Raw genomic sequence first — 20,905 nt, 5'->3', positions numbered from 1 at the left:
TTTATTATTTTATTTATTTATTATTTTATTTATTTATTATTTTATTTTTAGCATATCAACTGTCACAGAGCTTTCTGTTATTTTTTTATTATAACAATAATAATTATTTATAGAATTTATTTTGCTGCTTTTGTCTGTCAAAGCACTTTGTAAACTCTGTTTTTAAAGGTGCTATATAAATAAAAATATTATTATTATAATAATTAGTAACGCAGATTAACGAAAAAAGTACACAATTGACTGTAAACCTGCTTATTTAAAGGAAGAATCAACTGTCACTGTAGGTGCCTAACGGTTTGGTGACAGCTGACTGAACGCCTGTTAGCCACTGACCATGTTAAGTTAGCTGGAAGGCTAGGGACACGTCACTAATCAGGGAAGAACGGCACATTTTAGTGGCAAAATATTACTTTATCACTGCACGTAACACCAGGGAAAACCAGCTGGACTCGTAGCTTCAACACTTAAGTACACGGTTGTTTGTAGAGGTTTGGTTTACAAAGCTAACTCGGTGTTTGAGAGACCTGAGAATTAGATGTCCAACTGCCTTTAGCATAGCCACATGCTAACAGCTGGCCCTAGCTTAGCCAGTGAACTCCGTTGATTGGAGCCAGAAGAAATAGGCCGTCTGTCTGACCGCGGTTCCTTGTTCCGTTTGAGAGTAACGACGACAGACATGAATGCCTACTTTTAGTCACAGCTTTCAGGGCCCTCGTAAAGTCTCCATTCTGCCCGCAACGGTTCACTTCGGTCCACAGCGAAGCCACCGAGACCCCTCCGCTCGCCATCTTCGCTGAATGGGCTCAAACAGAGTCGGCGGAAGTAGAAAGTGTCCACATCCGGGTGAGAAATCTTCTTCTTCTTCTTTTTTTGAGGTTTATTGGCGGTTGACAAACCGGGTTAGAAATGAGAAAACAATATTTCATTTATTAATTTTTAAATTGAAAGATTACACAAGCCGAAGATGAGTGATGCAACCACGACTTTTTGTCAACGATTAAACGTTACGTGACATTTTTGGAAATAGACGTTAACGTTGGATTACTGTGCAGTAAAACGATGCCTTCACGGCCGACCTTGAAAGTTTGTCTGCGGTGCTGCAGCAGCAGTTAGTGCGCAGTAAGTTCTCAACACTTTGTTTTTAAGAAGGGAAGTTTTACATATAACTCTCGAGCAAGTCAATGAAACTCAAAGAATCTCTAAAGTTGTTAAGTTAATTTGAAGTGGCCCTCTTTTATGGATTTATTTTATTTAATGACTATTTTATTGAGTCATTTTGGTGGTTTTGATCTATTTCAAACGTCTGACAAGTTTATGCACCCGTTGTAATGAACTAATATATATTTATTTGCTTTTACTTTAATACGATTTAGAATACGTTTTCCACCGCTAACCACCAGGGTACGGGGACACTAATTACCAGACACTTTGTATATTATACAAACATCATAAAAAATGTACCTTTACACATTTTATTATATATTTTCTAAAGTCCTAAATATCCGATATTTCTGTTAGCACTGGAAGGCAGCACGAGAGTCACGGTTGGACGAACTTGTTCGTCAGCCGAGGAGAGGGGGGCACTGTTGTCATCCGTCAGGTCCTGTGTGTGTCGAGCTTTTGTCCAGGAGAAATGGCTGGGATTAAAGGTAAAACATGGACACTTTTTTATAAAACATTTATTTAGAAAGCCTCTAAAATCCCGGCTCAGTTTATACTGTGTCAAATGACGCTGAAGACAGATGGATGCGTTTAACGGTAACGTGAGGAAGCCGCAGGGCCAATACAGTCGTTAGCACTAGCTTAATAGCATCCATTCCTTTGGGTTAGAAAGCAGCCGCTATTTAGTCAACACAATGACATGCAATATTAACATTAGAAGACACACTTCAGCCATGTGACGCTTCATTATGATACTGTAATTAATGCCATTACCGTAGTATAATAACGTCGTAGTTACCGTAATAACGCTAAAGCTAGCTGCACCTTAACTTTAGTGGATATTACACAGTCGCTGACCACCGGACACCGGATTAATTGCAGTTAACAAGCAGCTGTATTGACTGCATTGCTTTCAGAGCTTAACACGGGCCCCCAATAAGGTGTCTTGGATTGCAAATGTAGCTGTTACACGTAGGAATCAGCTGATTCATCACATGGGTAGCTACAGCAGCCTGGGGCCCTGCAGTCTATGATGGGATAGAGAGAAGCTAAGTTATATATGTGTGTGTGTGAGACACTCTGTCTCTCTTCTAGCTCTCATCAGCCTGTCCTTTGGAGGGGCCATCGGCCTCATGTTCCTCATGCTAGGATGTGCCCTCCCTGTGTACGAGTAAGTACCACCATCACACACCATGTGAGGCTGTTAATGTGTGTGTGTGTGTGTGTGTGTGTGTGTGTGTGTATGTGTGTGTTTTCAATGTTCACACTTGGCACTTAGGTGCACCCTTGGGTGATCCCATCATAGGTTTAGGGCTTTAGATACAGGACCGGATTAACCTCCCTTAAACTAACCTGCTGCATGAGACAAAGACAATTATCCACCTTTTGTGAGCAATAAAGTGAAGTTTCATTCCGACATGTAGATTATCCCTTTCTCTGTTTGGCATTTTATGGTGGAATATTAAATGGCCATCAGGTTTATCGTGTGGTAATTAAACTTAAACTACATACCCGCCCCACCAGTCATTTTCAGAGCAGTTAACATCTAAAATGACTGAAGAAATATGTTGATTTAAGAGTTATTATTTCTGTAAGTCGACTTACAACAACCTGTAAGAAGAAAGTGTCCCCATTCTTAACCCTGTAACAAAGCTCTGATTGGTTGATTGTTTTTCAAACTCTCTCAATCAATCACCAGTGTGCACAACATCATGCCTATTTGAATCCAAAGCGCTGTAATAACGTTACCATGTAAGCACAACATCAGCTGAAATAATGAGGGTGTTAAAGCTAGATTTTGACACCCTACAGGGTCACAATGTTAGGTAATAAAGCACATTAAAGCCATCCACCATTACAGTGGATATTGTACTTCAGGGATGCATTTTCACAAACAAAGTTACAGTTTTTTAAAACAACTCTGACAAGGTTTTTCACTCTCTACATGAGCTCCAGCCCTGAGGTTTGGCTCTTGTAATCTCATCTGATTTCCATTTGAGCCATTATCATTACACTAAGTGACAGCAGAATGTAGTGGAACAAAGGCTGTAGGAAAATCAATTAAGGATATTTATTAGTAGAGCCTGATACCGGCAGACAATTCTAGCTCATCATTGATAAATCAGTATCTGTCAGCTCATGAATAACAGGAAGTTGCAGTTAAGAAATACTACAGACATTTATTTAATGTTAATAATACAGGCTTGTCCACGTCAAATACTATATAATGTCTCTTTAGGCCTAACTCTATCATACCTAAATGTAAGGGAGAGCTTTAGTGTTTATGTTAAAAACAAACACGCAAACTAGTTATCAGGTCGTAATAGAATAAAATACACCTGTGAAGTTAGATAATGTGCTGAAAAGTGTTTAGTCCGTCATCCTTCATCATCACAGAATGTGTGTATTTATCTCTCCACTTCTCTCTCTCTCTGCAGCAAATACTGGCCTCTGTTCCTCCTCTTCTTCTACATCCTGTCTCCCATCCCTTACTGCATCTCGCGGAGAGTGGTCGACGACACGGACTCGGCCAGTAACGCCTGCAAAGAGCTGGCCATCTTCCTCACGACGGGCATCGTCATCTCAGCATTCGGCCTGCCCGTCATCTTCGCAAGAGCTGAAGTAGTAAGTTATGGAGTCTTCTGAGTGCAGTTCACTGTGACGTCAAGAGGAACGCAGACATGCAGTTATAGAGTGAGATCACCTAAAGTATACATGAAACAAAATCAGACATTTTTAATACTTTGTGATACATGTTTTCTACGCATACATAGAGTAGAAGAAGGCATCAATACCACAACACATCCTGAATAAAAAAGCCAACTATCCCGTCACTAACAACTTAAAATTCACCTCTTAATCCGTCATTGTTACTTTCGCTTGTTGGCCCAAGAACAACTGAAGCTCAAAATAAGAAAGGCTGAATGATGTTGAAAAAATTAAATTGAAAAATATATGTTTCACTTTCTGTGTTGTGGTCACACCCACTTTCTAACGGTCTCTCCTCGTGTTCTGTCCCACCCAAACATCCTGTATTTCTGCAAAGTACAACTTTAACATTTTACAGTAAAAAGTATATTAAGTAAAGGATGAAAACCAACAATTTGTTGATTCTACTAGCAGGTATAATCTGAGTAGCCAAAGTCTGATATTTGTATTCCTTCGTGTCATAGAGCTCCATTATAACACATCAATGAGCCTTTTTTTAAGCCACAGAGAGGATCTGTTGACACAAACATATATTTTGAATATTACCAGCTGTATATTTTTGCTCTAATGCAGTAAAAAGAAGGCTGCCTCCTCAACAGGTTTGCTGTTGGCTCCGGCAGCAGGCTTTCTGATTCGTATGGAGCAAGAACATTAAGAAAAACAAGTCAAACAAAACAAGATAGTCAATTAATTCAAACTACTTTAAAAAATCGAAGTGTGGAGATTAGCAGAGGAGCTGACAGATGCACCAGCTGCAGCAGAACAAGATTAGCATTTCACAACTTATTTATTTCCTCTTCCTGCTGCGTGTCCTGAATGTACAACTGTGGAGCAGCGTGTGTGCAAATGATTCTGCAAACTGTCGTCGTTGACACCCCACCAGACCTCGGCCTGAATAATGTGCGCTGCAGCGTGTGCAGCAGCATTTGTTAACCTAAATTATTGATGCGTTGCTTTACAGATCGCCTGGGGGGCGTGTGCGCTCGTGCTAACGGGTAACATAGTCATCTTCAGCACCATCCTGGGCTTCTTCTTGGTCTTTGGATCCAATGACGACTTCAGTTGGCAGCAGTGGTAAAACAGCAGAGGGAGGGGGACCTTAGTCTGAACTGTTTCTATTATTATTATTATTATTATTGTATTACTGTTTGGTTCTTGTTGTTGTTATTTATATGATGACCGTCCATCCATAGACTCACACCAAACCAGTGCAATACCCTCTTCTTTCTTTTTTTTACCGCCTGCATCATATTGAACTGACGCTAGTGGGAAAATGCTGACTTTCTGTTGGATTTTTACTCATTTTAGTTTCTGTGTTTTTCTGTGAATGTTCTCCATTCGTGCGTTTTTAGTTTTTGAGCGTTTGTGAGCTGTTGAACATCGACTGCTTGTTTTATCTGTGAGAAGCTGAACGTCCAATAAGACTCAATCTGACCTAGAAGGACAGCGTCGTCCCGTCTGTGCTGCTGTCTCTATTTAGATAGAAGTCGCTCCACAGAGAGTACAGATGGGTGTGCATTTCCAGTCTAAGTGCTGAGCTGAGTGTAAATCAGCAGAACACTGATACAAGCTCAGATTTTATCACTCACGATTCGCTGAAAAAGCTGCTTCCTTTTGGCACGATTAGATCGAAACGGGGTCTGTTTTGGTGAAAATGAAGCTGATAAGAATGCTGATTTTTTTTTAATTAGCTTTTTCCACTAATGTAACACTAGCATCGCTAAGGGGGAAGAACTGGGCCGTTACTGCCACCAAACCCCGTCACACGTGTGAATGTAAATCAGCTGTCTTTTCCAGCAGCATGTTCTTTATGTCTGTCTGCGACCACGTTGGAAATATGTGTCACTTTAAAAGGTTATCCCGTCAACCTTCTAATGTCCGCGCCCCATAAAGAGTCACATGTCATCACTCAAAGTGAGACGACGATGCTCGTTTCCTCTCTGAACTCAGAGGACAGAGACTCATTCAAACACTCTCACACCAGAGATCAAATTAGACCGACGTGGTGATTTCCCAGGTGCCAGCTGGATGCAGGCTGCTTACGTTACTCTGCATATATGTTACCTCACTCTCATGTGTGGGCAAGTCTCGCCGTGTCGGGTCAAGAAACCATGAAAGGCTTCTAGCAGCCGCCAGCTAGCGTAGGATTAGCTAGAGGACAGTGGCCTTGTTGGGAACTGAGCCAAGCTAAGAACTGGGCGACTTATAACCGAGGCCTGGTCAGTCACTAACAGCCCTTAAGCTTTTACATGTGACTCCTTCAAAATAAAAGAATCCGGCGTCTATGTTTTATTTCTCTCTAGAAGCACATTGGGCCCAGACATGCCGTCACATTTCCTCACACCAGCATTGTCGTGATAAACGCACAGTTCTGATTTGTTTCGAGGTGTTTCTGTGTGAAGGAGACGTTGTGTAATCTGTTGGCAGCTCACAGCCTCTCGTCAGTCAGGTGCTGCTCTCCTGTTTAACTGGAACACCTCCTTTAGATCAATTACGTTCAGTTTGAATATGTGCTCTCTGGAAGATAAATACTAAAATCTGATTTGACTAATGCTGACTTAATGTCATTTATTTTGTGTCCCAGAATTTCAAATCTTTTATTTTTTGTTATGTGTTGCCGTTCAGCTCAGAACGTACTTTTAACTCGGGTTTCCATGCACAGCAGATTTCCAACAATCATGATGTCAACACGTTCTGTTCCAAAGAATAATTTCCACTTTTTAAAACCACACAGTAAATAAAACATATTTGAAGGAATAGTTTTGGGGGGAAAGCTTATTCGCTTGTCTTTTAAAAGTCAGACGAGAAGATTGCTACGACTCTTTAATCTGTGTCTCAATAGAGTTAGAACCAAGCTACGATTAGCCTAGCTTAGCATAAAGACTGGATACAGGGGGAGACAGCTAGCCTGTAAAAGTTCAACAATATGCCACTAAAACACAGATAAAGTTCATTATTTAACATAAAACGTATTGTTTTTATCGTTGATAAATTGTAGTTTTAGAGGGATTAAACTCCCTTTAAAACTACGAGTTCACTATGAATTGTTTGTAATTAAATAGTAATAGCACATAACTCCCTCTATAACCACCATTTGTCATTTTTATATCTCTGCTTGTGTGCGGATGAAACAAACGAGATACAACGTGTTCATCAGTAAACTCTAGGGATGTTGATCGGTGTTTTTAAACTAGGATAGCTTCCAGTCTTTATGCTAAGCTAATCGCCTCCCGAGTTGCAGCATACATTTAAAGCAAAGGCGTGAGAATATCCGTCTTCTCATCTGAGTCACATTAACACAAACGATTTATAAAGAAGAACAAAACTCTCAAGTTCACCAGAGTTTCAAATGTACATTATGGGAAAAGCAAATAGGAAATCTGCAGAGGAAAGCCGTGGCTAAACATGCTACCTGACACCTGTGTTTTATCTGGATCACATTGGCATTAAAACGTCCCGCTCAGCTGTGATATTTATTTAAACTCTCTTGTCTGTTACGTGACTCTTCCAGAGATCAGACCTCAGTGAAGCCAGTGATTGTATTTAAAGCAGCTTTTTAGCTCAAGTTAACGTGTGTTTAACTACTGAATAATACTGAAGACTACTGACATGATTTGTGCATATTGTTACCTAACAAGCAGGTGTTCCTGAGGTGTGAACATCTGGATGACTGTCTGAAGCTCACTTTGTCAAATGTTCTCTCTGTTTTGTTGAAGCGATGTGACAGGAGCTGGTGTGTGGCTGCTGGTTTGGTTTCTCTTGTGTTTCTGTTTTGAAGACAAATGTTACGCTTTGTTTCTCACACACTTTGGGAGGATATTGTAGTTATTTATTTTAATAATCGCTTCGTGTCAAATGTCCCAATGCCATTTTCTATCTGCAACTGTTCTGTTAGAGGCAGAAGTCAGCATGGTGGGTTTCTTTTGTTTTTTAATAAACGGCATTTTTGAACATCCTCTCCTTTGAATGATTACTAATGCGTTTGACTTTGATCAAATAGACTCTTTTTACAAGACTTCACAGGAAATAAGCCGAGATGATATCGTCTCTGTGGCCTCGTTGGTGAGCAGCAGGAGAATCAGCGCACTGCTAGACAGAAACACAGTGTGAAAGCATCTCATCATGTCGAGTGGAAGGAAGCCGTTTTAAACATGTACAGTGAGGATGTTTATTCATCTTATAGAGCTCATATTGAATGTACCGACATCGTCAATTTAGTGGATGACTTGACTGATAATTCAATTCCTTACTATATGTCCCCCTTTTTAGCACGTATAAGCAGTTTATAAACATGTATTAAATGTTTTATAACACACTATAATGTACTATATAAAATATGTCCTTAATGTGAAGGAGTTGTGTCCTGGTATCTACATATACAACTACATTATAATTTAGCTTATAAATACTAAAGATGGGATTTGATTTAACGTGTTGGGGTAAAATTCAGAGGAAAAAAACAAGATAAGAGTTGTAGATTTATGAGAACAAAACTTGGATATTCTCTGAGATTAAAGTGGAAGATTTACAAGAAAAAACTCGTAAATTTGCAGGAAACAAGTCTAAATGAATTAAAGTCACAAATTAACTTTTACCCCAGAAATTATATATTTATTTGTATTCATTAAGGGGCGGCAAAGAACTTTAAAAAGTGTTAAATCATCGTGGGACACTGCAAACCTTAACCGAAACCCAGAGTCATTGTTTTTATGAGATATTGATCCCCAACATAGCACCAGCATACGTTAAACAACAACAACAACAAGTAAAACGGGCGGGAAACTAATAATGAACTCAAACTATAATCGCATTAAGATAAATGTGTGCACAGAGTAATAAAGGCTTTCCTGACAGGAAGAGGAGCTTTGTCTCCCTCTGCTGGCATCAAGTGCGTCTGCAGCAACACGCAACATCTCCTGCAGTTCGCCTGTCAACACCTTTTTAAGAAGAGAGAAGAAGAGGAGTAAAGTGAGATCACAGCGTCTCATTTGTAGACATATTCAGCACCAACGAGCCACAGCTTCACACTTTGAAGTGAGAATATTTTAAAAGTAACTTCTATCACCTTCCTCTGCCTGGGGGACCAAAACCCTTCGCTGGTAATTATTATTACTTGACTCTAGTTGTTGTGCTTTATAGGCTAAATGAAAAAAGCACACAACATTCTGTGCATTTATTATTTATAATTTGTTATTTAGTTTGATTATCAAGCTATAAAACCGTCTGGAAACTCAGACTAATTAACTCATCACACACATTAAATAGAGATAAAGAAAAACTCCTTAATTGATCCTTACAGACATTATTAATTAACTGAATGAATACGTAGTTATTAAATGAAAAAAGACACGCAAAGACTGTAAAACAACCCGCACAGTCCTTTAATGTTCAGTCTGCTTCTAGATCTGCGTTACAACACAAACAGTGGAGAAAGTATTCAGATACATTACTTAAGTACAAGTACTAATACCACACTATGAAAATACTCTGTTAAAAGTAGAAGTCCTGCATTGAAAATGTCACTTAGTATTGTTTCCTCATTAATCGATTGATTGGTTTGTAAATATTCAGAATATTAGTGAGAAATGCCAATTTATCAAATTCTCAGAGCCCAAAATAACACCTTCCTTATATCAACCAAAGCTGTCGAATACTTGCAAGGCAGTAAAAAGTGCAATATTTCCCTCTGAAATGTAGTATAGTAGAAGTAGAAAGTGGCATGAAAAGAAAAGTACTTATGTACAAGTACCTCAAATTTGAACTGAAGTACAGCACTTAAAGGTACCGCTAGTGACACACAATCAGAGTAACCATGTACCAGACGTCTTTAAGTGCAGCATCGCATGAGAAATTAGGAAACATGTAACAGTTTCAGACTATATTCTACAAACAAACCTGATAGATACAAGATGTAATTAGATGTATTTTCCACTCCTAAAATCCCTCACGCAATCCTATCTTATGGAAGAACTAACCCGAGGCGGCTGCAGTAAAGAGGCCCGCCTGCTAGACACAACACGCCCGACCTGCTTCAGCTCTCTCCTGCAGCAGCTCGCCGCCTCGGGAGATGAATTTAGTGTTTGCATTTAATGTCAAGTCAAGAGTTTTCCTATTTATTCAAACAGTGAGCCAGATGGCAACAAAACGCATCAGGTCTGAGCAGACACACACACACACACACAGCAGCACGCCTCCATGTTATGAAAACAGCAGCTTGGATTAATGCTTAAACTTGCCCTCTGTAGGTGCGCACTGTCTTCTTTAAAACAGACGTGTTCAGGGAGAGAGAAATATTGCAGGAGACGTGCACACTGTGTCCTCTCTGACCGAGCGGGACACACCTGCCCCGCTCCTGAGGATCATGGGAAGTTGTAGGAGGCTTTAGATTGTGATCGGAGAAGGAGAAAGCGCTCCAAATGCAGATCGATCCAACTGATCGATCATGAGGAGGTTTTTCCGAGCACACAGGGAGGAAGACTACAGTCAGATCCAGTATCTCACGGCCAAGTGCAACCGCCTGGCTCACGACAAAGGTAGGACTAAAGTTACACATTTACATTTCAGAGCCGTTGCTGGAGCGCACTGGTTCAGGCTGTTTAACAGCCATTATGACCTTGTTACTTATGTCTCCTCTGATTCACAGTTGTGTCACGCAAAGTGTAATTTAACACACAGAGTACTGTGCTATCTAAATGTTCATACTTCCTCCTATTTAGATTTTTGAAGGTTTCATGTCATAAATGTGCAGAAAACAACATCATAACCGACAAACAAAGATGCATGCTGCATGCTGAAGAAGTAACATCAACGTGTGAATTTTCCTCCACATGTTGTCCACAGTAGATAATAAAACTTCAAAGGTCACGACGTGAAACTGCCTCATTGACTGTAAAAGTGCGTCTCTGATTGTAGTTACTGCTTTGGTTTACCGAGGAACAGAAACAATTACAACACGACACAGTGACAACAAGCCAGTGTAACCTCACTGAAGGAAGTGTTAGATTGTTAAAGTATGAGATTAGGTCAGCAGTAAATGCAACATAGACGTGGTATTCATCATCTGAAGGCTGTTAACCTGGGGCCTCATTACAGAACAATTTATCCTAGAGGTCACAACATCATACGATAGAGTGATGTCAAGTTTCCAAATATGGTCTCATTAGAATGTGTGGCTACTGTGAGAACACTGTTACACATGAATACAAATGGGCTTTTTGGATCCACAAGAGTCTCAGCTTTCCAGTTATACACAATTCATGCAATTCCAAGACTTGTTAGGGACCCCCAGTATGCAGAACAACGGCATGGTAAAACCATTTTCATTCAGATACATGGCTGGTACCAATGCATGCCTTAGGTCGTGTAGTTTCATGTGATACCAATATATTCACTCTAGCTTCAAGACTGAGCCTGCTACAGCCTCTTAAAGACAGTGATGTCGGCCACAGGCAGAAGTGTCTTATACCTGCATTCTCTCTAATGTCCACCAGGGGGCGACTCCTCTGGTTGTATAGAAGTCTATGAGAAAATGACTCTACTTCTCTCTTGATTTATTACCTCAGTAAACATGAGTTGATGGTCTCAATCTCTAGTTTCAAGTCTTCTTCAATACAGCATGATGTTCATTTAGTAACTTATGGTCCATTTAGAGTCAAACAGACCATAAAGCAGGGGATGCTTTAGGGCGGGGCTACACGGTGATCGACAGGTCTCTACCAAGGCGTTGTCCGGTCTGGGAGTTGTCTGTGTTTTTGTTTTACAACTTTAACCCTTTCACAGTGTGAAAAATTACTTATTCAGCGTTCAGTTGTACAAAAAGCAAGATGGCGACGGCCAATATGCAGAACTCGAGGTTTCAAAGCGTCAGTCCACAAAGCAATGGGTGACGTCACGGTGACTACGTCCACTTCTTATAAACAGTCTCTGGTTGGTTGGCGATCCCCCACGGACAGAGAATAAGAATGAGGTGAGATGAGGACACAAAGAGAATAAAAAACACCTAATGGTATCAGACATTGAGAAATGTAATGATAGACCCTATCTACAGTCTGTACATGATGTGGACAAGAAAGTGAGAGATGAGGACGGCCACAGAGCTGAGATCCAAGAACAATGTGTGTGAAAAGAGTTAAGGACACACGAGTGCAGTGATGAGGTGAGAGGAATGGGAAAGTGTTTCAATGCCAGAAGTGTCAGCGGCTGACATACAACCCTTTATTTTAAGTGTCATGGTTTAAAAAATGATGGTTATTTTATGCCGTGAGCAGTAAAGAAAACACACTTCATCACCACCTTTCATTAAAATACATCCCAGTGGCACCCATCCAGCAGATCTTCTGTTTGAATAGAAAATCGCCAACGGGCTGTGGTTTAGCGGTTCAAACCTGACTCTGTTGTTTGTGTCTGCAGCGGTGCTCGACAGGGAGTTTCTGGTGGCCAGAGACCGGGAGAGGAAGCTGCAGAATGACCTGGAAGCCGCGACCGCTCGACTCCACCACCAGGAGCAGATGAACATGGAGCTGAGGGTGAGGGAGGATCAACTCATCGGCACGATTCACCAGCAGCAGGTGAGCAGCAGTCTATCAAAGAAAGAAGTAATCTCATTGAATGGTTGGGAGTCATTGCAGTTATATTAGAGGCCATCTTGAAGCTGCTATAATGAATATTTATACATTGGCATTGGATCAAATGACTATGTGTTTATGGAAAAAGTCACCTGAGAATTCTAGAGAACTCTAAAGAGCATTTTTCGCATCTTTCTCTCTTTCTCTGTCATCAGTGATGCTTTCAGACTCAACAAGCCGCCGTTTTCAGTGAAAAAGCTCTAAAATGAACTACTGTGAACTACGTGCTCAGCACCAAACAGCAGCAAGATGAGGGAAACATCTTGTGAACAGATGTTTCCCTCGGGAGTTGGTGGAGACCAAAGATGGAGCTAAAAGTAGAGTGAATGTTGGACTTATAGTCATCAGGTGGCCAGAAACACAACTTCAAAACACATTTTTCTTTATTTCATGCTGCATTAAGGGATTATTTTTGGCTTATTGGAAGCGTTCAGCTCATACAGAGCAACATGATGTTCATTTAGTACATGATGGTCCATTTAGAGTCAAATGGACCATAAAGCAGGGTATGCTTTAGGGTGGGGCTACACGGTGATTAACAGGTCGCTGCCACGGTGTTGTCTGCAAATGTAACAGTTTACTGTAACCGGGGTACGGCCCTTTTGCTGCTAATTTTCCACTTTTTCAGATAGTGTCTGCTGTTCGGTGCTATAGAAGCAGTGTACAGTGGATTTATCAGAGCTTTGTTTGCTGAATAAGCTGCATGCTTCTGCTGAGAACGAACCAAACAGTAACTATGCCGTAAAAACCAAAACTATGAGTTTAAAAAGGCTAAAAAAACCTCAGTGGAGCTGCAGAGTCAGCTGATAATTTGTCACTATGAGTGACTCCTTTCACCAAATCACAACAGTCAGCTCTATTTTAACCTCAAACGCTGGTGATACAATTAGAGTCTGGTTAGGAAACACTTACCTGAAGGCCAACTGCTGTCCAATTCAGAGTGTTTTTATTTTTTATTTTAATTTGTGTAATTTAATCTTGTAACGTTTAACCTCATTACAATCCCATAATTTGAATGTGAATAGCCATGACCATAGCAGCCAGCCGCCCATGCTGCAATTACTGAAAATTACACTGAATTATGCTACCAGTAAGAGCCAGTGTTCACATAATGTGAATGCAGGGCTTTGACAGTGGTTACCAACCTTTTTGGGGCTTTTTTTCTCACTGGGTTTTTGGCTCTTTGTCAACAAAAGAGAGATCTTATTCTTTTTCTCTGACTGCTTTATTTCGATGCTTTTAGAGGCAAGGAAATAAAGCGAAGACTCGACAAAACTCTGAAGGAAATGTAATTAATTTATGTGGCAGGAATAGTTTCTGTAGTTTTGTCTCTTCTTCTTTCATGTCCCAGTAATTACCTTTGGAGCTGTAAGATTGATCTCTGCTTCACAGTAACAAACGAGCAGCTCTGTTAGAGATTTGGAGAGTGTGACTCACTGACTTTGCCCACAAAGATTAGATATGTCAGGTTTGGGCTCGTCTCAAACTCTTTGATCTATAGGTGTGTTGGATATCACTTGTGCAGTCTGTACAAGATGATAATGCTACGATCAGCGAGATTTTACAAGATAAAGTAATATAGCATTAATATGCATGGGTAATATGTGCCATTTATGTATATTATGACCACATGCATGTACCTTTATGCATGAGTACGGAGAGACGAAGCTAAGTGACAGAATTCAGCAGTGAAAAGAAGTAAAACTAAATACTAGTAGTGCAAATAGAACAATAAAAGCAATACAACTGAATATATTTGTTAAAAAGATTTACCTGAGTGGGTATGGATTGCCGTCATGTTATCAGCTGCACATATGTGTGTGTGAATGAGTCATTGTGTCCGTGTGTCTCCCCTGCAGGACCTGGTGGACCTGCTGCAGCAGCGCGTGGTCCTGCTGGCAGAGGCGAGCTCCCGGGACGGCGAGCTGCTGCGGCAGGTCGGCTCAGAGCTGCTGTGCCTGCAGAACTCCGAGGTGATGCTGGAGGGCCTGGTGGAGGAGCTGCACGCCGAGGCCCAACGCAGGGCCATGGTGGCAGAGAGCCTCCAGACGGAGCTGCACGCTGAGGCCCAGCACAGAGCTTCGCTGACGGAGAGCCTACAGGCGGAGCTGCGCAGGCAGGCCCACTTTCCATGTTATCTGATCTTATAGATTAAACAATGAATTGACAAACAGAATTAACCGATTAATTGCTGTGTATCCACTTATATTGCATCACTGGTGGTGATATTAATATGAACGTGCACACGTTTTCAGATAAAGGTTGAGCACAATCCTTCACTGTGCTTCAGACGGGGAACTGTTAGCTCTGAGTTGTGGAGGAAATACCTCCTTGTTTTCCTTAACGATGTTGAATCATTGATGGTTTGATTTAAAACACATTCCTGCATGTTCCACCCAGCTGTTCCAACTGACGAACATATATAAATAAGATATGAACACAGATAAGTACACAGACTAAGAAAAGAAACGTTCAAATTAATACAAAAAATGCTTTGATTACCATCTCCAGCAAACTGAAACCCAGCTGACATCAGCTGCTCTGCAAACCCGCAGAGAAGAGCTTCACCTCAAACTGTCGTCTCGAGACTGAATGAAAACACAGAGTTCCAACCTGCGATTTTAAGTCAGCAGAAATGCAGAGCGCGCCTCAATCTGCTGACTTTAAATCCCAGCGGAGAGCTGGCTTTGTTGTCAGAAGACGTTATCACGTTATGATTCCAGCCCACGAGTCAAGAAGATGAAAGAACATTAGCGGGGAGCTTCATATTTACTTTTTACATTCTTTTTACATTTGCCTTTAAAGTTAAATTTTCCTCTGATAAATCCATTGATAGAGTCGTGAAAATTAATCTCATTTAAATATACTAAATAAACACTAAAATATAAGCAACATTATTTTAGTTTCAGAGTCATATTTTATATTTAAACTTACGTAATTTCTCCTTTCAGTAGGTTTTTCTAATGACTGTTTATAAAAGTAAAATTAAAAAGTCATAAAAGTAATGTTCTTTCTCAGTTCTATCGTCCAAACTATAGCAGATAGAAAGGTAGTGTTGTAATTATTACACAGTGGTGTTAACGTGTGAACACAATCTGCTGTCAAAGGATATCAGTGCATCATGTTTCCGGTTAGTTCTTGTTTATTAATGTAAGAGATCAGATGAATGGAGTTTCCTGTTCCTGTCAGACAAATTAATCCTGCTGCATGTGTTTAGAGTAAACACAGATTGATAAAAATCGTTTTTGTATTTGTCCCCAACAGGAAGACAGCAGAGCTGGATGAGCTACAAGACACCAACCAGACTTTGACAGAGAAGCTGAAGGATTTACGCTCCGCTCATCAGAAGGAGGTAAAGGGAACAGAAACGTGTCAAAATCAATCAGAACCTCCAAAGAAACTTCTTAAACGAGTCCTGCAGCAGAAAACATCCATATATGCATGTTTTCTATTTGTGTTTTGACGCATATTTGATGAACACAAGTAGAGTTGCAACTATCGATTTTCACTATCAACTAATCTGCTGATTATTTTCTGGATTATTCAACTATTCGTTTGTGAAAAAAGCCGTCAAAAGTTCAAAAAAGCCCAAGTTGACATCGTCAGACTGCTTGTTTTGTCCAACCAACAGTCCAGAACGCAAAGATATAACATTTTAATATTAAAGAAACACTGAGAAAACCAACAAATGATTACATTTGAGAAACTGGAAACAGGCATTTTTTTTCTCTCTAAAGAATTATTTAAAACAATAAATCCCATAAATGTTCTGCCAATTGTTTGAGCTTTATTCGATACACACATTTTGGGTGAGCTATTCCCTTCAGGCCTAAATAAATCACTTATTGCCCTTTTTAACATGTAAACAAACGTTTGATGGAGTTTGTTTAAAAAGTAGATTCATATCAGTGACATAATGATATTAGTTGACTAGTAAACTGCTTGAGGGCTAAACATTTTTTTTTATTGTCCATCACAATATGACAAAAAAAGTCTTTGGTGCGTTCAGGTACACAATAAGTTCAGTAAATAAAATAAAAGAAGCAGAGATGATATTCTGTAATAACTGCTCTGACATTGTGCAGTTTGTGTGACTATATATTAATAATGTGTGACTAATGAATGGTTTTATTTAAATGACCCGTCCTTAATGAGGTTATTCACACAAATTAATCAGCAACAAACCAAACATTTAACCACCAGCCAGCATCTCACCAAACTAAATAAAAGTCGATGGTTGTAATGTGACTTTTGTCCAGCAGGTGTCAGGATTGGACACTTTGTTCACCGCTGCTTTGGTCCTTTCTGTTTGTCCATAAATAGATAAATAATAGACTTTTAATGGTTTTATAATAAATGTGGGGTATTTCCCGTTGTCAAGCTTGCAGCCAACTCCTCCACAAATAATGCAGTGCAACACCGTCCTGCTGCCAGCTCGTCCAATCAGAAGCAGCGGGTTAACACCGTTCTGAGGCTAGTTTAGGTCACCGCGTCAGCGTGCCAGTTAAAAACAGAGAGTGACACGTCTGCTGCTGGATTTTTAATAATTATTTTCATGAAATGTTAAACCTCAAGGTTCAAATTTGTGTTCTGTGGCCAAATATGAAAAACTACAACCACCCCAGAGAACGCACTAATTCAGATTTTCTTTTTCTGGCCTTAGGTTTGTATTAATGTATGTGGAGTCTGGGCATTAGGGAAACATTCCTACACACTTTTTTTTTTTATTTACACTTGGCTTCAAAGACTCACTCCCTTCCTGGCCTCTGTTTCAACCAGTCCATCACGCAGGCAAAGAACTATCTCTCCTGCGAGAAGGAGCAGAACGAAACAACAGACCGCCCTGTCAGTGAGGAACTTAATGAGAACATTTATTTGCGGAGGATAAAGTCGGTGAATTATTGTAGAAGTCCAGGGAGTCGGAGATTAAGTCCGACCCTGTTGCGTTTGCTCATCTTTCCAGATGACGGCACCGAGTTCAAGAGTCTTCTTCTCTTCCTGATCAAGGCCTTTATCTAAGCCCAGGTCTTACTTCCTGCTTTCTTGTTGTCTCAATCACAAATATGAAGCGATGCTGTGTTGTCTTTGAGGTGAGGGAGCTGCAGCAGGAGAACGAGGGGAGTCTGAGGAAACTGCAGGGGACAGCGGAGCAGTTTGAGTGGCTCTGTCAGCAACAGCGCTACTGGATGTGTTGTGTCAAGAGGTGGGTACCAACACACACACAGCACCTGATACACAAATATCAAAACTGATTCAGCAACATAAACAAGCTGTTTACTGTCGATACCAGAGCGATGCTGGTTATTTCACGTGAGAGATTCCTGTGTTTGTTTCTTTGTATGTTCCCTTTTCCTTGGCTTCAACAAGACAAAGGTCATTTTCACACAAGTCCGGTTATTAGTTTTCTTGGTTTCCTCACACTGACTCTTAGAAATCACTGACAAGAATGTTTTACAGTTTTTACAGATTAAACAAAGATTAATGCACTTTAATTTAGGTATCCCACAAAATCGAATTGTGTGTATTCCATGAAATCATGAACCAGGAAGTATAAAGACCACAAAAACCCACACAGGTTGGTGGGAGTGGAGGTGTATGTGTCAAACAAGAAACGGTGTTTGACCCAGGAGACCTAACGCCACTTAGGTCATTATTTTAACCCAAACCACAATCTTTTCCTAAACTTAACCAAGTTGTTTCCTGTCAAGACGGAGGTTTATTTTGAAAAGACTGTATGCACGTAACGAGCGGAAATTGACACGAGTTGCTGGAGTTTCGCAGGAAAATGCACAAAAAATAAGGAGTTACTTTTATGTAAGATATACATAGAACCGTTGTTTGATGATTAGCCTAGCTTAGCATAAAGCCTGGAAGCAGTTTGAGACGGCAAGCCTGTAAAAGTTGAAACATATGTCAACCAACACCTTTAAAGCACATCATTTAACACGTTATCTATGTTTCTGTAAACTTTAGAGACATTGATAGGTTTTTTATTTATTTTTATTTTACTTAAAACGGTGCCAGGCTAGCTGTTTCACTGTTTACAGTCTTTATGCTAAGCTAAGCTAACCTAAGCAGCCTCTGTCTGTTACTACAGACTCTCAGCAAGAAAGCAAAAGCATTTTTTCCAAAATGTTAAACTGTTGCTTTGACATTATTAATTTATAATACAAGGATTGATTGATAATTACTGTTTCCTCTACAGAACGTAAAAAATAAAATACACCCCATTGAGCTCTGCTTCTTAGTAGTAAAGGATGTTAACATCTGGGAAGCAACCCACTCCACAGACCTCCAGATGTAACCAGGACTCACATTACTTTATTAGGTTTAACTAGACGCTCACTCCCTGTATTTTATACACCGTATATGAAGAACAGCTGAGTGTACTTAAATGAGGAGATGCAGAATCTCCCACTGCTGGTCTCTGTGCGTAAACAAATGTATTTCTACAGATTCAAAGACAACCTGATGGAGGAGAGAGACGCTCTGCTGCGACAGGTCATCATGTTGAAAAAGAAGGCCGAGAAGCTGAAGAAGAGTTTACATGAAGACAGTCCCGCACAGGGCGTCCTCTGTCCCCTGCAGGACACTAAACGCTGTGACAGGTAAGGGGGTGGACAGACGGATAGATGGGTTCAACGTACAGTAAACTTATCACTATGATGAAGCTCCGGAGTGTTTTAAAAAGGACTCCCACTGGCATTAAATAAAGAAAACAGAATTCCTCTTCGTCTCCCATCATTTTAATGTATTTTCTGCCGTGGCACACTCCTACATGCCTTTCTTTCGAAGCAGTATAACATCGTGGGATGCAGATGCAGTGGCTGACCTGGAGTCTCGTGTGGAGAAGTCAAACATGCTGTATGCGGAGCTCTTTAACCAGGTACCGGTTTAATTCTTCTGCTTCTTAATCGTCGTATGCTGCATGGCTAAAGATGGCAAAGGACAGTTCACAAACTCTTTGCAATGTGTTGAAGAATGGTTCCTCTACATGTACGAGTGCACCGGTTCAGTGTTTTGAAGTCTTTGTGTGGGAGACACGTACAAACCTCAGGGGTGAAACATTAGAGATTTATTAGGGAGGGCTAATATTCATCTGAGTACGATTGCCAAACCTCAGAGGAGTAGTTTTCTGTCAGTTCTTCCAGAAATCAGGAGTACGTCTTGAGCAGGGGTGGTTCAGTTTCTGTCTTCTGCACTCTGAGAAATAAAGACCCAAAGGGGTTCAACCCAGAACCATTTGCTTCTGAGGAACCCTTTTTTGGTGAAGGTTTTTTTTGTAAGACTAACGGTTCTATGAAGAACCCTTTCACCTAAAGTTCCCTTTTTGGAAGAAAGAGTTCAAAGATTGTTGAAAACACGGTGTTAAAAGATCCTCTCAGCCCAAACACCCCCAAAACTGTGATTAGGGGGTTTCTTGTTAGCACCCTGAGAAGGTGGAAAGGTTCTGAATAGAACCTCCAGAGAACCCTCTGGGTGGGTTCTAGATGAAACCCTGGGAACATATAAGGGATCTTGGTAGAACATCCTAGATGGATCCAAGAAAATCCAATTGCTAGTTTGGTCTCTTTGTATTTTACAAGAACCATGAGATGAACCTTTATTTTCTGTATTAACACACTTCTGGATCAAAGACAAGAACTGATGTAAGGACTGAAATACAAGACATCTGAAAAAGCAGAGCTAATATTCATGTGGGCGTCACTGCCAGTCCACAGGAGTTGTCATACAGCCAGAGCTCTGAAACTCCATGGGTACCAGACTCATCATTGTTTGTCTTTTAAAGGTTTCTTGAAGCAGAGTGACCGCAGAATGTTCTAATGAACACTGACAGTATATCTTGCACTCATGTGTCATTCTGAGCGTCAAATACCGACGCTTTGTAACGCACAAGACACCCGGATTTCAAGTAACTACAGTGTAAACCCATCCGCGTCATTATTAGACCCTTAGAGAGAATGCTTTGATGACATATTTTCACTGTAGTTTAAATAACTGAAACATTTTATCAGCCTTTCTCCTTTCTTGTTGCAATAGGTCTTTACTTACTTACCCTACTATGAACTGGCAGGATCACTGTCTTTTTCACCCATCTTGAGGGCACAAAACGGGTGAAAATCAGTTTAAACTGATCTATAATCGAACATTTTCAATACAAAATGTGCCTTAAAAATAACTCCAGTATATACTGGGTCTTATTTATGTAGCATCGGGCAGTTCTTTATAGATATATAAAAGTATTGTACTCACCAAGTCCATTACGGTGATCAGGAGTGCAGCGACATCTGCACAAGAAACAAGAAAAACAAACATTCAGAGAAGATTTCCCATGCAAATATGAACACTTTGTTGTTCTCACTTTGATTTTTGCCAAAAACAAAGACAACTAGTAGTGACGTCTTCTTGTT

The 20,905-nt window shown here is 40.4% G+C and overlaps 2 protein-coding genes across 2 annotated transcripts in view; one reads left to right on the top strand and one right to left on the bottom strand.

Moving 5' to 3' along the window:
- The window catches only part of srp72 (signal recognition particle 72), a 7,871-nt gene extending 7,043 nt beyond the window's left edge, over positions 1 to 828 (bottom strand). Inside the window, exon 1 of the mRNA XM_031867013.1 lies at positions 689 to 828. Within this exon, the coding sequence (XP_031722873.1) occupies positions 689 to 788 (100 nt within the window). The 5' untranslated portion in view covers positions 789 to 828. The remainder of the gene's footprint in view (positions 1 to 688) is intronic.
- Positions 829 to 1,518: 690 nt separating this feature from the next.
- On the top strand, positions 1,519 to 7,825 carry leprotl1 (leptin receptor overlapping transcript like 1). The gene is made up of 4 exons (XM_031866948.1): positions 1,519 to 1,649; positions 2,257 to 2,332; positions 3,600 to 3,786; positions 4,832 to 7,825. Exons 1-4 carry the CDS (start codon positions 1,634 to 1,636, stop codon positions 4,946 to 4,948), a joined length of 396 nt encoding a protein of 131 aa, XP_031722808.1. The 5' UTR covers positions 1,519 to 1,633; the 3' UTR covers positions 4,949 to 7,825.
- The last annotated feature ends 13,080 nt before the right edge of the window (positions 7,826 to 20,905 follow it).

Source organism: Anarrhichthys ocellatus, unplaced genomic scaffold (assembly GCF_004355925.1).
Source record: "Anarrhichthys ocellatus isolate YVR2014 unplaced genomic scaffold, GSC_Weel_1.0 scaffold37, whole genome shotgun sequence".
Classification (NCBI taxonomy): Eukaryota; Metazoa; Chordata; class Actinopteri; order Perciformes; family Anarhichadidae; genus Anarrhichthys; species Anarrhichthys ocellatus.
Note: the sequence above shows the minus strand (reverse complement) of the source record. Positions and strands in the feature narration are given on the sequence as shown.